Source organism: Lagenorhynchus albirostris, chromosome 4, assembly GCF_949774975.1.
Source record: "Lagenorhynchus albirostris chromosome 4, mLagAlb1.1, whole genome shotgun sequence".
In the NCBI taxonomy this organism is placed as follows: Eukaryota; Metazoa; Chordata; class Mammalia; order Artiodactyla; family Delphinidae; genus Lagenorhynchus; species Lagenorhynchus albirostris.
Window position 1 is genome coordinate 118,493,788 of NC_083098.1, and position 16,068 is coordinate 118,509,855.

The 16,068-nt window shown below is 40.6% G+C and overlaps 1 protein-coding gene across 2 annotated transcripts in view; it reads left to right on the top strand.

Moving 5' to 3' along the window:
- The first annotated feature begins 4,637 nt into the window (after positions 1–4,637).
- EGF (epidermal growth factor) overlaps positions 4,638–16,068 on the top strand; it is a 103,969-nt gene continuing 92,538 nt past the window's right edge. For both annotated transcript variants that reach the window (XM_060147401.1, XM_060147403.1), the window contains exon 1: positions 4,638–4,922. In XM_060147401.1, coding sequence (XP_060003384.1) covers positions 4,796–4,922 — 127 coding nt within the window. In that variant the 5' untranslated portion in view covers positions 4,638–4,795. The remainder of the gene's footprint in view (positions 4,923–16,068) is intronic.

Here is a 16,068-nt window from a genome sequence, read left to right on the forward strand (position 1 = left end):
TCTACAGAAAATTTTAAGATTTTAGGGGGTTAGCGTGAAGATTTACTCATTTTGTGGGTGCCGAAGTCAAGTCTTGTAAATGAGTTCCCTTACTTATTAAACCTGCCACGTACCAATCAGGAGTGGTCTGCCTCTTTCTTTGTTCTCTTCTGCCCTCTGTGTTCAGAGGCCTGTTTCGATTTTCACCCAGGGAACTCCTGAGGTTGCAAACCAATAGGCATGCTGGGATTGCAGTCTAAAACGAGCTTTTTTTTTTTTTAATTTAAATTTTGTTGCTGCTTCACAGAATTAGGAATTATATATTATGGATTATTATGCTCTTTTAAAAATAAATACCCAGTTCCTGAAGGCTTGTTTCTTCCTCTTGGTCAGAGGAACCTTTCTAGGTGATTGGGGTGGACTTAGCTGAAAGATGGAGCATGGGTAGGACTTCTCTTTTCCTTCTTTTATACCAAGTACTTTTAAAAATCTGATTTCTTTCATTAGAAGCATGGTATTACTTAATCTGTGCATCAAGCATAGTATTACTTTTTTTTTTAAAAAAATAATAAACTATTTTTCTTAAAAGCAGGTTTAGGTTTACAAAAAAAATTGTGCAGAGTACAGAGAATTCCCATATCTTGCCTTCCCTCCCCCTCCCTCCAGTTTCCCTTACTATTAATACCTTGCATTAATGTGGTCCATTTGCTATAATTGATGAGCCAATATTGATGCATTATTATCAACTAAAGTCCATAGTTTACATTAGGGTTCACTCCTGTTGTTGTACATTCTGTGGGTTGTGATAAATGTATAATGGCCTGTATCCACCATTATCAGATCATACAGAATAGTTTCACTGCCCTAAAAATCCTTTGTGCTCCCCTTATTCATCTCTCCTCCATCCCAAACCCTGGCAATCACTGATATTTTTATTGTCTCCATAGTTTTGCCTTTTCCGGAATGTCATATAGTTGAATTCCTACAGTATGTAGCCTTTCAAATTGACTTCTTTCACTTAGTGATATGCGTTTATGATTCCTTCATGTCTTTAGTGGCTTGATGGTTCATTTTGTTTTATTCCTGAGTGATATTCCATTGTATGGATGTACCACATTTTGTTTATCCATTCACCTATTGAAAGACATCTTCCAAAATTTGGAAATTATGAATAAGGCTGCAGTAAATATTTGTGTGTAGGGTTTTTTGTGGATATAAGTTTTCAACTCATTTTGGTAAAAACCAAGGAGCACAGTTGCCCTTCTTCTTCAATACAATTTTTATAGCTGGTATGCATATCTTGATAAATTGTAATTTGCCCTTGATAGCTAACTCCTGTGCCTGGGATCCTAATTTCTTTTCCTTAATACTATTTCCATTTCTGCCATGGATGAATCGCTGAGAATGCCAGACAGATGTCAACAACTTTCTTTTTGAAGAACAAGAAAATGTTTTCAAATCTTGTAGGAGCTGTCCCGATACAATTGACACTTATTGATAGAAGTGGACTGTGAAATAATCTGTGTGCTCTTTCTGTGGATGGATATTTAATAGTCACTCCTACCAAAACGCACTGCCTTGTCACCTCTGGTTCCTGTGATCATATACATCTTTCTTTTGATGATATCCCAGCCTGTTTATTCTGATCTAAAACACCATCTAATGAGGAGAGAATCATGACTTCAGAATTCATATTCTCCATAAATGTGTGTAATATTGGAAAAAATTCTCAGCCTTTCTGATCTTCAATGTCCTCACTGGTGAAATGGGGCAATAATACCCACCTTGAAAGATGGTGTTGAGGAATGGAAGAAATGTGAATAAAGCATCTGTATTTCCTGTATGCCTGACATATTGGAAGCAATCTGTTGATGGGGTGCTGGTGGTGATGATTAATAACAGCTGTGTGTACAGCCAGGAGAATTAAGTGCTTTGTGCTTCAATAGGGAAATTTTATCTGAAGAGGTAGAATGATGACCAGCACACATAAACATATCTTCCAATAGCCTCCCTTCTCCTATTGATGTCCACTCATGTTTAAAAGCATTCAGAGCTGTCCCTTTGCCATTAACATCTAACTCTCTCATGGACCTACCAGCAGGTCCTCCCATCCAACTGCATCACCTCAGGATCTACAGATCTAATAAATAAGCAATTTTTTCTTTGTCCTGTCACAAATCCTGTTGTCAGCATGGCATTCCTCCTTCTCCATGCCCGTCTGAGGCTTCCTAATTAATCCAGAAAGCTTTGCTGCATGCTCTGGTCCACATAGTTTGTGCAGTTCCCCTTCTTCCTGACACCCTCAGAATACTTGGTGACTGGTCATTCCTTAGTTCATACTCATAGACTCTTCTTTGTTGTGGTGGTTCATCAACCTCAACAAGGTCTTGAATTTAGGGACCATGACCTCTATTTCTTGTATTCCCTACAGTGTCCTATCACATAGAGCTCTTTAATTAATCAATGAATTAGTTAATTTGACTCAATCCCAGAAACTAAAATGTATTAGGCAGCTCAAACCCATAAAGCTACAATAGATTTCTAGGCAACTTTAAAATAAGGAGGATGTTCATTTGTCCAGGAGAGGTCCAGTTTTATTTAGAAATAAGAATATGGACTTATTAAGTATCCCTGGATGTCCTTTCTAGGTGGTAGCCCCTGTCCTATGTATTTGCCATCTGGGCAACCCTAGGTTGTCTCTGGATGAGCTGGGATTGACCTTTAACATGAGTCACTAGTCTCAGCATCTACCATACCCATGTTGACTCCACCATTTCCTAAGGGGCTTATGCTCAACATTAATGACCACATTAGCCCAAGTGACCCGTAATTCGGAAAGCAAGATTTTTTACAACAAAAATAATATGAGAGGTTCAAAATCCAAATAGAATATATTTGTGGGTTATTTCATATTTGTGTTCATGTTATTCTCCTCTCTCTTCTCCACTAACATAGACTGTCCTCTAAGCAAGCTCCTTCTACTGCTGTCACCTGTGACACCGGCAATGCATTTGCTGGAGGGGAAGCTCATTAACAAGGTTAGTAACTCCGTCCAGGGTATTTGTAGGACATTCATTCTGAGTCTTGAGTCTGAGTCCAGAAAGCAATGGAATATTCCATGTAACCCCACCCCCACCCCCTGTGACTTCTGCTGCCCCCTAGGGTCTGTTTCTCCTGTAAGGGGTCAGAGCTGCCTGGCAGAGGCCGGCTGAAATCAGAGGAATCCTGACTTTAGCTGTTTCAGAAAAGTGACCCAGTATTTGAAAATGACAAGAACATAATTAAGCATGAGTAAAAGGCTTGGAGTCCTTCCCGTTCTCCATAAGGGGTGTTCACCAGCGTGACTGTTATTTTTGTGACTATCGCTTTATCTACATTTTGACTAGCACTGGGAACACTACCTCTGGGCAACTTAAATGAAAGCTTGTTTTCCAGGATGAAATAAATCGGCAGAAATTTCCATTGTTCATCAAATCTGGTGTAAATGGTTTGCCTGAGCTGGATATTTCTGGGTCCTGGGTGCACTCCTGAAGAAATAACGGCTGCTGTTCCAAGTAGAAAGTGGTCGAGGAGACAGCTATTCCACACTTGCAGCTTTTATTTTCTATCACTGAGATGTGAAAAGATAGCCTAAACTATCTGAGAAGGAACAGCATTCAGCTATGCTGGATTTCCAATGCTTCCCAGATTTTGTGCTATTAGCTTATTTTTTCCAACACTGCTCTATGATAACAATCCCCTCCTTTCCCTGCACTCCTGGCCCCTCACGATGTTTTATTATGGTCCTGCTGAAAGAAAAGGTGTCTGTGCATACTGTAGCGATTCATCTGGCGTCAGGGATTTCCCTTTGATTTGGAAAGAATAATCTTTCAAATTCCGCTATAAAATATACAGGAGGGAGAAAGATTAAGCTCCAGGAATGTGCACGGGTGTTGACATTCGTTCAGATAATGAGCTGAAGGTCATTTTTCTTTAATACCGCTCAGGTGAGTGATCAATTGCTCTAACGTCTGCATTACCAGCAGTGCTGTTCACCACTGATTTATACAACGTGGTTTAACTTTGTCTCCATCCTTCCAGATATTCAAACGTAGCCAATATTCAGCAGGTACCTCCAAGACATCACGAGCAACTCCCCGGCCCCCTCCTTGCTCTCCCCCTGGTTCTGCCCGGAATGTTTATGGTGAATAGTCAGCTATCTCCTCCTTGGCAACCGTCCATGCTTTCCTGTAGCTGGAATTGCCCACATTCGCATTTGCAAACAGAGGCTCACTCAAGTGTTGCTAAAGGAGAGGGGTGGAGCCGAAAAGCTTTAAAAAGGAAAGGGGAGTCACTCTACTTTTCAAAAAGAGAAACCGTGTTTGGGGAGGAATCCTATGTCCATATTTCTTCTTTCAGCCTCATGAAGGGTCGTGGTTGGAACTTTCCACCAATTCTTTCCTTTTTTTTTTTTCCTCTCTCTAGCCTTGGCCCTGCCGCTTTGCCTGTCACAGTGAAGTCCGCGGCAGGCCTCCAGTGCATGGCTGTTAAACTCCGCGAAATTTGTCATAAGGGTGTCAGGTATTTCTTACCGGCTTCCCAAAAACTTCGATAAAGAAATCTTTGCTTGGAGTGTCCCCTTCAGGCTGCATTTTGACGCTGTCTTGAGTTGAAGGAGAAGGAACTCGAGGGCAACAGGGCAGCAGAGGAAAAGATGCCCCAGGGCTGCAGGCCAACCCGGGTGGCCACGCTGGGGGTCAGACATACCCACTTTGCTCGGGCTATGCTCAAGCAGAGTCAGCTTATTTTCTATTGAGAGTTCAAGCCCGTCGAGATTATGCTGCTGTTCCTTACCATTCTGTTGCCGGTAGTTTTTAAATTTAGTTTCGTTAGCCTCTCAGCACTGCAGCGCTGGAGCTGTCCTGAAGGCTCTCCCTCGGGAAATGGGAATTCTACTTGTGTGGGTAAGTAACCCCATCAAAAGGAGTTCGCGTCTTCCCGGGAACTGCCCTCAGATACCTGTTCATTCCGTTTTGTATACTTGGGCATTTTTTTTTTTTTTTTGGTTTGTCTGTGGGCGTGTATATTTGCTTCCTTTTTGTTTTCTAATGCTGGCTGTTAGAGCTAATCTGCTACTAACTATAAAAATTCATGGCTCTCAAATTGTTCTTCTGTGTGTGAGTGAATAGGTCTCATTTTTAACTAGCTGAACATTTCACATAAACCTCCGTCTTGATTCTGACATGAGGAGTGATTAAATACTTAGTTGACTAGCTTTATACGGGAAACTGGGGAAACGGATTTTTTTTTTTTTGAGACTGTTTCTTAAGCCATGAAGAAAAAAATATCTTCCTTCGGATAAATTTGTTTAAGAACTCAGAGGCTGCTAACACCCAGTGAAAAATGGGAAGGGAATTGGGCACAAAAGTGATTCTATCATTGTGAAAGTTAAGCTAAGTTTCAAGTTAAACCTCTTCCCATCCTCCCTCACTGCTGTTTCTGAAGCTCTGACGCAGCTCCAGTTTTTAGTAACAGGTGCATTGTAATTTTGGGAACTGCTAAGAAATGCTAATATGCCACAACCCCTCCCATATTAAATGGGTTTTTAATCAAGAGTGAGTGGGAATTCTACTGAATGTAAAATAGCAATCCTGAGTAAGGACTTTGCCTGAAAAAATATCTCTTCCCCCTGCCCCCTCCTCGATTCATTTAATTTAATCCTTGGGTGGGTTTCCAACCTGCTGCTCAAACAAGTTAGACATTTCCATCCATTACAGACCACGAACTGCCCTGATATTCCTTTCTTGGCATTTTGCCCTTCTGAGAAGAGGGCTAGTTCCCAAAAAGAGGTAGATTGAAGGAATACAGTAAATTTTCCAGAAGAGAAGCCTCTGGAATATAGCACGAAATAGTGGGAATAAAGGGAACACTTCTGAGGCAAACAGCTGTTGTTGGGCTCCTGTCCTGGCCGTCCCATAAAGGAAGTTACCAGTGAGGAAGTCGGGGCCCTGTCACCAGGCAGCATTTACTGGAACAGGTGAGCAGAGCCCTAGGGTACTGGAAGGAAGGACTGCGTTCTAGTTATCTCCATGTCCCCAGCACCTAGAACATTTCTGCGCTCGTAGTATATGCTCAATAAATTCTTGCTGAATGAATAGAGTGTGTTTCCCTGGTCTGCTAATCAAGGCCCTGAAGAATAGCAATGAAAAGGGAATGACAAAAGACAAAAATGACCTCATGAGCCTGTGACACAGCTGTTGGAGACATAGCTTTACACATAGTCATGTCGAGTGGACTGGACCGCTTTGGGGTGGAAGTAGTTGGCAAGTGACCAGAGTCAGGCACTGCCATCTGCATGGGATGAGGGGAGAGAGTGGGAGCCACTCAAGAAGCAGAACCTGAGACCGCAAAAATAGTACGAAAATGAACTTTTACTCACGGCTTTAGAGTCTCAGGGAACAACCCGATCCCTGCTAGCAAGTGAGTCTGCACCTCAGGTTCTTGCACACCCCCCACCCCCGCCAGTGGCTCAGAAGTGTCTTCACTGAGGCTGGTTGAAGACATAAACTTGAAGCCCAGGATAGAGACAATGAGTTAGGGGGACTCTGTCACAGAGTGGAAGGAACAGAGGTTTTAGAAGCAAACATACCTCATTTCAAATCCATGCTACCTACTTAATACTTGATCTACAGTGGAATATTGCTGAAAAATAATAATGCCCCCTTTCAGAATTGCTGTGTGGATTCCATGAGATAACACGGGAAATGCACCTGCCACGGAGGCTAGCAGATTGTGCTCAATAAACGTCCTCTGGGCTCCATATCTTGGCTAAATCTCTTTGATCAAATCCTATCACAAAATGCCTTACTTGAACACTGCAGTGACATGGCACAGACCCCACGGAGGGTGGAATGTCTGGATGCCACTTTGTGACTCTGTCTCTTTGCTCCCTTGTTCCTCGCAGGTCACAGGTTTAAAGCCCCTACTTTATACTCCGGGTCTCCTGTTAGCTGCTAACTGCCTGGGTCACACCCTATGCCCCATGCGTTTCAGAGGACAGTATTTCTCCTCTCTAGATAGATATGGTACCATCATCTATTTTTCCTCTAATTAAGTTCTCCTTGCCCCTGGCATTGAGACAGACCACCTGTAGCCAGCCTGACCCAGCAGGAAGAATGCTTTGTGGTCTGATTCAGGTACTTCATGCAATGTCGTCTTGCATGTGACTGTGAGCCAGAGAAAATAAGTGATAACAACACAGAACTGGGTTTTCTTCATTTCTTCCCTCCCCTACACCTCCTGCTTTTTTTTTTTTTTTAATCAACTGTGTATTCTGTTAGCTTCTGTTTGAACTACAGTACATAAGGAGAGCAGTAAGGGAAACTGCTGGCCAGTGGCTTCTGAACTTTCAAGCCTATTTGCCCTGGAGGAGAAATAGCAGTTGAAAAGGAACTGTTCCTGTTTTATATCTGTACCTGCATTATTTATATGAACTTTCCTGGTAAATAGAATGAAGAAGAAGTACAGGTCAAGCTTCAGAGAGCTGGCTGCAGGCTGGATCCTGGGGCACTAGTTAGCCAACTGGGGAGGTCACTTTTAGCAGCAAACAGTGAAATCACTGATTTCAGCACCGGTTAAGGCTTGGTCAGCTTCCCAGTCAAGTGCAAACCAGAGGAACTCCATGATCAAAATCTTGTTTGTTTTTTCAGCCAGAGTTATGCAAAAGCTTTTTCAAAATAGTCTAACTGCAGAGAAATTACAGGAATGATCTTTTATGCATACCATGTGAATAAAAGCATCACCTAAATACTCAGTGGTTTGTGGTCTTTGAGGGGTAGTAGAGCTCAGTGGTAAAGAGCTTAAATTTTGGAAACTGCCTGCCTGGGTTCGAATCCCAGTTCTGCTGCTTGTGAACTGTGTGTCATTTTCCTCAGTATCAAGTAAAGATAACTACCCTCTCCTCCAAGGATTGTTGTCAGGATTGTGTTGAAGTAGTTGTTTTCAATGCTGGCTGTACATTAGAACCACCAATGGGGTTAGCATCTGGTCGGTGTGAGTGAGTCAGAGTCCCTTTTGGAGGTGGAACCTGGGCATCTTTTTCTGTTACTCTCCCTTGGTGATTTCAACAGGCATAATGGGCAGCCTGGGTTTACGGCCACTCAGTTAATACATCTAAAGTGCACAAAACAGAGCCTGGCATGTAATAAGCACTCAATAAGTCTTAGCTGCTATTAGTATTTTTATTGTCGTTAACATTATTTTATTGGTGTGAATAGTGGTAATATCTTCTAAATATGGCTTAGTTTCTTCTATAATAATTGAATTTCTTTTACACATGGAAAAATGCCACATTGAAAAACCCAATGACAGTTTTATAACATTACAATTTGTAGTCAAAATAATTTCAACATACATAACTTGTATTTCTGTGCTCAAAAGAAATGTTTATTAAAAACACAAAACTGTATCATACTGGTGTGAGTGAGTGCCCTTGCGGAACTGCAGCTCCAATATTTGCCTTTCTGTGACATCAACTGATAAAAAATTCCACTGAGTGCAAAGTAAGTCTACTTGTTAGATTTCTCACCAGTAGTGATTTTAACAACAGCAAAAACAAGCCATTTGAAAGTATTTAAATTTCTTATGTATTTTTCCTTATGTTTGGAACCAATTTCCCTAAGATTTGTAAAGTCGTAGAGGGCATATAAAGGAATGATAAATTAGTTCTTCAAATGAATTTACATTTTTGGGCTAGTTGGGGGTTGTCCATTTTATTTGACATTCAATTTAGAAGTTGGAAGGTGAGACTTATTTGCTTATTTCAGAGTAGAGCAAATAATTTTTTCCCATCAAAAGTAAAGGGACTAGTAATTTGTCTTAAGTAAATTCAGAATCTTACTTTATCATCTACAAATTTGCCTTCATAAAAAATCCATTTGAAACAATTCCTTGTATAGAATAAATGGTTGGGCTTTTTTTTTTTAAACATCAGTAGTCTCCAAACTCCATTCCATCTGTAAAAAAAAGTTAAAATGTGGACATACGTTCCCAAAACACATGTTTATTTATCAGTTACTTACATAATATATATACTGATACTGTGAACATTATACAACACATAACATTTCTAACATTTTCTTTCCACACAATAATGAACCATCTTACAATCTCGAAGTGGTTACACATCCTGCTTGGGAGAGACTGTTTCAGAGAACTAGTAAAATGATGGAATAAATGCTTCATCCTTCTTCCTTATTAGCTCAGCTCCTTTCACTTAAGCATGAAAAGAAAAGCAAAAAGGTTGCTAAGTTTTTTATAAAGTAAAGGGGAATTATTTATAGTGAATGAGTTTTTTCAGAATATGTAATTGTAGAAATAAAAATTGATCTCCCCAGTTGGTTAACTTAGCGCCCCAGGATCCCTCCTGAAGTAGGGTTGTGCTGAAATTCTGCCATAAGGGCCAGAAGAACAGACCACATCCCTAAGAATGGGTTGGAGTTTCATAAATTCTAAAGCTCTATGGCCTGCTGGGGTCATAGTATCTTAGGATTTTTAAATAAAAATGGTCTGTGTCTCCATCTCATGTTCTGGAGAAACTCATTGTCTCCCTCCTCTATCCTGGAGGATTGCTGGGCGGGGACGGTGATGTGGAAGGAAAGGCTCTGTGTCCATTTGGTCCTTCCACTGAATTATTGACTACTGTGTGCCTTGCTTCCCTCAGGCGCTGTCCCTTTCCCACACTCCATTACCTCACACCCACACCACCCTGTTTCACTTCTCAAAAGAGCCAGTGCCTTGGGCTGTGAGGGTACAAACTTTAACTGAAGGCTTGTGCAAAAAAAAACGTTATGGTCAGGGCTTCCCTGATGGCGCAGTGGTTGAGAGTCCGCCTGCCGACGCAGGGGACACGGGTTCGTGCCCCGGTCCGGGAAGATCCCACATGCCGCGGAGCGGCTGGGCGCGTGAGCCATGGCCGCTGAGCCTGCGCGTCCGGAGCCTGTGCGCCGCAACGGGAAAAGCCGCGACAGTGAGAGGCCCGCGTACCGCAAAAAAAAAAAAAAAAGTCATGGTCACATCCTGATCCAGCACATCAAACAACTAGAACAAAATGTTTTTCATTCTTGTACTTAAAAGTTAAGTAATTGTTTTGTGTGGAAAAGCCTTACTCACCATCCTCTCTTGAGCGCCAGCTTCTCGCCACATTTAGCCACCCCTGTTTCTCAGTGACCTTGATCTACACCTAGTCCTCTTTTTCTCGGCCTCCATCTGTTTCAGGCAACCACTGTAGATTTATTCCTCCTCCAATTCTGTGTGCTTGATCATATCCTAGGCCTCTCTTTATAAATAATAATTTAAAAACCTTAAAAAATTTCTAAATAGTACACTGGAGTGTTTTAGTAAAAACAAAACAGTTGTTTCTCAGAAGAGAAATTCTGGCCACAGGTGAAACCAATCTTTTCGCTTGTCTTCCACAATGGGGGAGTGTTATGTTTGAGACAGAAGAGAAGACCAGGTGGTGGGAATGCCACGTGAAGCGGAGACCTTTCCTGAACTCTCAGGCTAGGAAGGGGCTGCGGAGTTCCAGGGTTAGGGGAGCCGTTTCTCTGGCCCGGTGGGCACAGGTCAGAAGTGAGGTGGGGCACTGCCTTGAAAAGAGGCCTTCATAAGTCTGGTCTTGGCCAGCCATTGTAAGATGGGTTGTTCTTCTTTTCTATTAATCACTAGTCATTAAAGAAGATCTGATTAAAAGTTAAAGATTGATCTCACTTGCGCTGAGGAAAATGAGCAAAAGGCCAGTCCCATGTTTCAGGTGAAATGGTAGAATGAGTGGCGGGTAGGAGGGGCTGTCTTCCACAAGCGCCGTGACTCCACAGTGATGTGGCTGGAATGGGAGGAGGACGGATGAGAGCCACCAGTGGGTGAAGGTGAGAGAGGCAGAATATTCCCCAGTCAGTGGTCTGCTATTAGGAGAATCAAATTGTTTGGATTACGAAGCAATTACGATGTCTCCTCTCTTATTTTTATCATTGACCCGTAGATTCTATTGTACTAATTTATTTAGATTAATTTATATATTGTCTCTTAGTCCAGACGCTTAAAAAATCAAACATTAGACCTCAGATGAAAGGAAACAAAAATTCCTTACCTGGGAAACTCATCTTCTAAAATCTGTTCAACATTCTTAACCTTTTAGTCACTTTGATTATAGTGGAGAAAAATTGGAAAAGAAACTAGTGACTTTCCAATATGTGTAAATTGCCTGATCTAAGATATTTCAGCAATTACTTTAATGAAACAGTTTTGCAAACCTGTTCTGAGGATAAAAATTAAAGACTCAGTAGCTAGCTGCAATAGCTGGAGAACTTTTTCAGAATGTCCAGGTCAGTTTTAAACAATGTACTTTCTTTCAAGGAATTTCTCAGTATTTTTCAAGAAATTCTCAAATTCCACAAAGCAGTTTAGTTAAGTTTTAGTAGTAACTCCAAATTTGAGCAATCCTAGAGCTAGGGGAACAAAATGTTAGTTTCACTGTGTTATAGTTTCTAATGTTAGAATTAACTTTAAGAAAGAACCAGGAACAAAAACAACAACAGCAACAAAGAAAACCTTGAGCACTGAAACATAATTGTCCCCAGTGTCTATTTACTTCTCGCCTACAGGTGAATACTTTCATCTAGAATGCTGATACTACTCACCATGAAGGGAGTATTACCTGGATATTAGGTGAACCAGGAATGCAGATTTATTTTGTAGGGATTCTTTATTAACAATAATGTTAATACAAATATTAGCTTTGCATACCATCACTCCAGTCATGTCCCCAGCTGTCCCATTTGCTGGGACCCACAACAAGAAGATGACTGAGATCCAGGCCTGAAAGGATGTGTAATGTTCTTGTCAGGTGTAGAAGAAGAAAAAATTACATTAAACAGAGGAGACCTTTATACTTCTTGAAAGATCTAGGCATATCTGAAAACACATTGTATTTTATATGGCGGATGTAACTAACCTCTGAGGGCGGTTGTGGAATAATACATGTAAATACACGTATGTCTTTCTTTAGGAGATCTTTTCCTTAATGTCATCATTCAAAATTTTCCTTTGATGCTGGAAATTAGTTAATGTATAAGAACTGCAGTCATTTTAGCCAAATGCAAGGCAGGAACTTCTGCTCTCATCACCTCTTGACCTTTCTAAGTCTGAAGTTTGAATTGGTGTGTGCATCTCTTTTCACTTATGACCTTGATTTTCATATTCTCCCAAGCCTGGCCATGCTAATGTGTTTGGATTTCCCAAGTATTTCCCAGGATACTTAGTACACTGGAGTTTGTGTGAGAATGACAGTGATTCATGGTGGGCACTGATTTATTTGCAAAGTACCCTCCTGTATAGGATAGATGAAGCCTTTCAGAGAAAGGCACTACCTTCTTCCTCCATTCCGAGACACCTATCAGGGTGCTACGGACTAGCTTTGTGTGTAGTAAGTGGATTTCATTCATGGGGTGGTTCTTTTTGTGGGTAGTTTGTTGCTAGGATACACAGTCCTAACAACTTCATGGCAGCTGTCTTGTTCTTTAGCACATGGTGTGTCTGTTGAGAAATAGTATTTTATTTTGTTCACTTCAATGCTTTTCTGGTTAAAATTTCAGAAGCTTGAAGAAGGATCTTTCTTCTTCCATAAACTATCCTTGTATAAACAGGCCAAAGATGGAAGACCCCATCAAACTCAACACTGTCATAATATATGGTTGTTGACACGAATCCTCTCATTTTGGGTCCTTCCCTTATGAGGTTTCAAAACATGCCTAGAGGTAGAAGCTACCAGGGATCTTCTGGTGTTTTTTTTCCTTCCCCCTGAAGCATGCAATTGTTCTGTTTACTACAGGAATTTAATCTTTCTTTGGTTTGCAAGGAAATTGCAAAGGTTACTATCATTAATGTTAATTTACCCGGTGTGTGGAAATGTATATCTTTTAGATTGAGGCAATGTTGTTGAGAATTTTAAAAGCTCTAAGTGGATCAAAAGTCTTATTATGTTTTGGGAAACATTTGAAAAAGTTTCTGGAAGTTTTATATTTCTCGGCTATTCTAATGAGTCATGGCAAAAATTTCATGTAAGAGGAAAAAAATAAGGTATGTGAAGAAAACTTTCCATCGTGAATCTTAATGCATTTGAAAAGTACCCAGTAATGCTCATGAGAGGTTGATTGGAGACTGTCTTTCAACATTGATGTGTTATCTTCTGGAACAGAAAGCTAAATAGAAGCACCTTCTGCATGGATATCCATCTTTAATGCACACTGTGTTGATGCATATAAAATGACCGGGTTTTATTCCTTCCAGTAGACAGAATAAAATGCCATTTTTCAAACAGAGGATGTATTTTTAGACAGAGTGAATTGTGGTTGGTGCTTTACACGAGTGGACTGATCTTGTCCCAGGAAAAACTGGAGCTGTTTTGGACAGGTGGTAGTTCCAGTGTTGCACTTGCTCGTTGCCTTGCTTTGCATGAAGGAGTCCTCTTGCGCCTAGTCAGTGCACTATACATGGCAGGTTCTGATAGGCTGAAATGGACAAGGTCCAATTATGTGGCTGATATGAGCTGCTAATACTTACCTCACAGGATTGTCATGAAGACTAAATAAATTAATTCGTGTGAGGTGCTTAGGATCTTGCCTGACACATGGTGAGTTCTCAGTAAATATTAGCTATTGCTCTACCAAATACCATAGCTAAGACATATTAGAAACACCTTTGCTTTGTGTAATTTTTCTAATACCTGTTTCTTCAGATTGTCAGCAGTTCTTAGAGAAAACTGAAGTTGGTTTCTTGGCATGAGGCAAGTCCTAACAATCATCTAGGGTATTCTCTATGATTTGTTACTATCCTTGATGATAAAGTATGGTACAAAATCCCCAATTAATTCATTTTTCTAAGTAATTATTCTTAGGGTTTGTCACATTTGCCTTCAACATTCCAAGAAACTTATATGAAGTATTTTTCTCTGTATTTATACAGCAATGCCTACAGCTAGGGCCCAGAAATTAGCACTGGTCAGGGTGGTATAATAAGAACAATGGAATTGGACTCAGGAAACATCTGAGTTCCAATACTTCTCCATTTTTTTTTCTTTCTGTCTGTTCGTCTAGAAACATTCAGAATTCAGTATCTATAGGCGAATATTTGTTTAGCCTTGCAATATGAGGAACATGATTGTAAAGGTAGGAAAAGGAGAAGATAATTGTGTTAGTTATAAATGAGACCAACACCAAATTTTGTACATTTAATAAAATTTTTACAGATTTACTCAATTGATTAATTTTGTAGACTTCTTTCAGAGAGTTGAGCTTTTGGTGTCACTTGGGGCAGGTTGTTTGCTTTAGGTTATTGTTTTATTTCCTTTATTAGAGCTCATAATGACACATTATTGATTTGGTACTTGAAGTTTAGAGAAGCAGAGAGATGGAAACATTTCACAGAAAATAGGGGTTAAGATGAATAACATCTATTTATGAATTTACCACAAGCTTAGGATTCTTTCAAAAATGCGGTAAACAAGGAAACTGTTGAATTCTATAAGACAGGCGGGTTAGGAATTGATAAATGTTAGGTTAGAAAGGACCTTCAAAATCATCTAGCCCAACTGCCTCATGTTACAGATGAGAGGTTGAAATCCAGAGGGATGAAGTAACTCACCAGGTTCCTAAGAGAACTGGAATTCAGGACCCTCAACTCATTTTACAATATATACCAAGCACATGTTACCTCCCACAATTGATGTTGAAAACCCACCAATGTAATGATTTTATTACTTCTTTCGATTGAAAAGTATTAATAATGTTAAGTTAGTGTGGGGAAAGTCTCTTAGTAGCTCTCTATGTTGAAAGCGCTTTGAAAGTAGGACTGAGATTTCCTTTTATAAATACACCAATTATACCGATGAGTTAATTCAAATCAATTCAACAAATATTTATTGAACATCAGTTATGTGTTTGGACTGACAGTGATGACATCACTGGTCCAGATGCCCAGGGTATCCTGAGGGACAGTGAGGTTCTCAGCTTAGAGGGCGAGGTGTGGGTGGGCTGCAGTTTACCTGATGCCTTATGGACCATATTAGTTGGTTTTATCAAAGCTAACTCTTACAAAATCTAACAAGTGACTTAAAAACCCTCCTGCGGAGGAGGTAAAGATGGCAGACAATGCTAATAATGCAAAGCCCAAGAAGATAATGAGGAAAGAACAGCGCTGACCCCTTATTCTTAGAATGAGCTCTTTGTTGGCTGCATAAGGGATAAGAACATTCAGATTTGACAAAAAGGAGAAATTAACAAGAAGGAAGCCTGAGAAATGGATTTATGCTTACTACTATGATTAGTGATAAATCTCGAAACAAGCGAAAATTTGCCTCAAAATGTTAGACCTAATGAAGCCATCAGGACAAGCAAGATGTTTAAGAGTAAGTATCCAGGGCTTCCCTGGTGGCGCAGTGGTTGAGTCCGCCTGCTGATGCAGGGGACACGGGCTCGTGCCCTGGTCCGGGAGGATCCCACATGCCGCGGAGCGGCTGGGCCCGTGAGCCATGGCTGTGGAGCCTGTGCTCCGCAACGGGAGAGGCCACAACAGTGAGAGGCCCGCGTACCGCAAACAAACAAAAGAATTAGTATCCAGAATGTGAAGATTAACTCTTTATGATTTTCACAGTTGTGTTCAAAGTTATGATATGCAAGACTACATACCGTAAGCTTACTGATAAGTTAGAAGGCTCCCTTGAGGTTTCTGACATTACAGCAAAAATGGTAAAGCCTCTATACGTTGAAATATGCAATAACAAAACTTTTGTGACTGTTGCCTAAGTTTTTCAGTCATTAGGGCTAATGTGGTCTCTGGAAACAGGAGTTATAATCATCAATGTAAAAATAAACTCCCCTCACAAGTCTGGACTGCCAAAGGGGAAAAAAAAAAAAGGTAAAGCCTCACACTATTAGTGAAATACTTGTCTTCCTCTTCCCTGCTGTGGTAAAACATGCCTAAAGTAATACATGGAAAACCACATGGCGACAGATTAAATATGTTCTTCTGTCAGCAAATGCTACTGAAAACTTCACA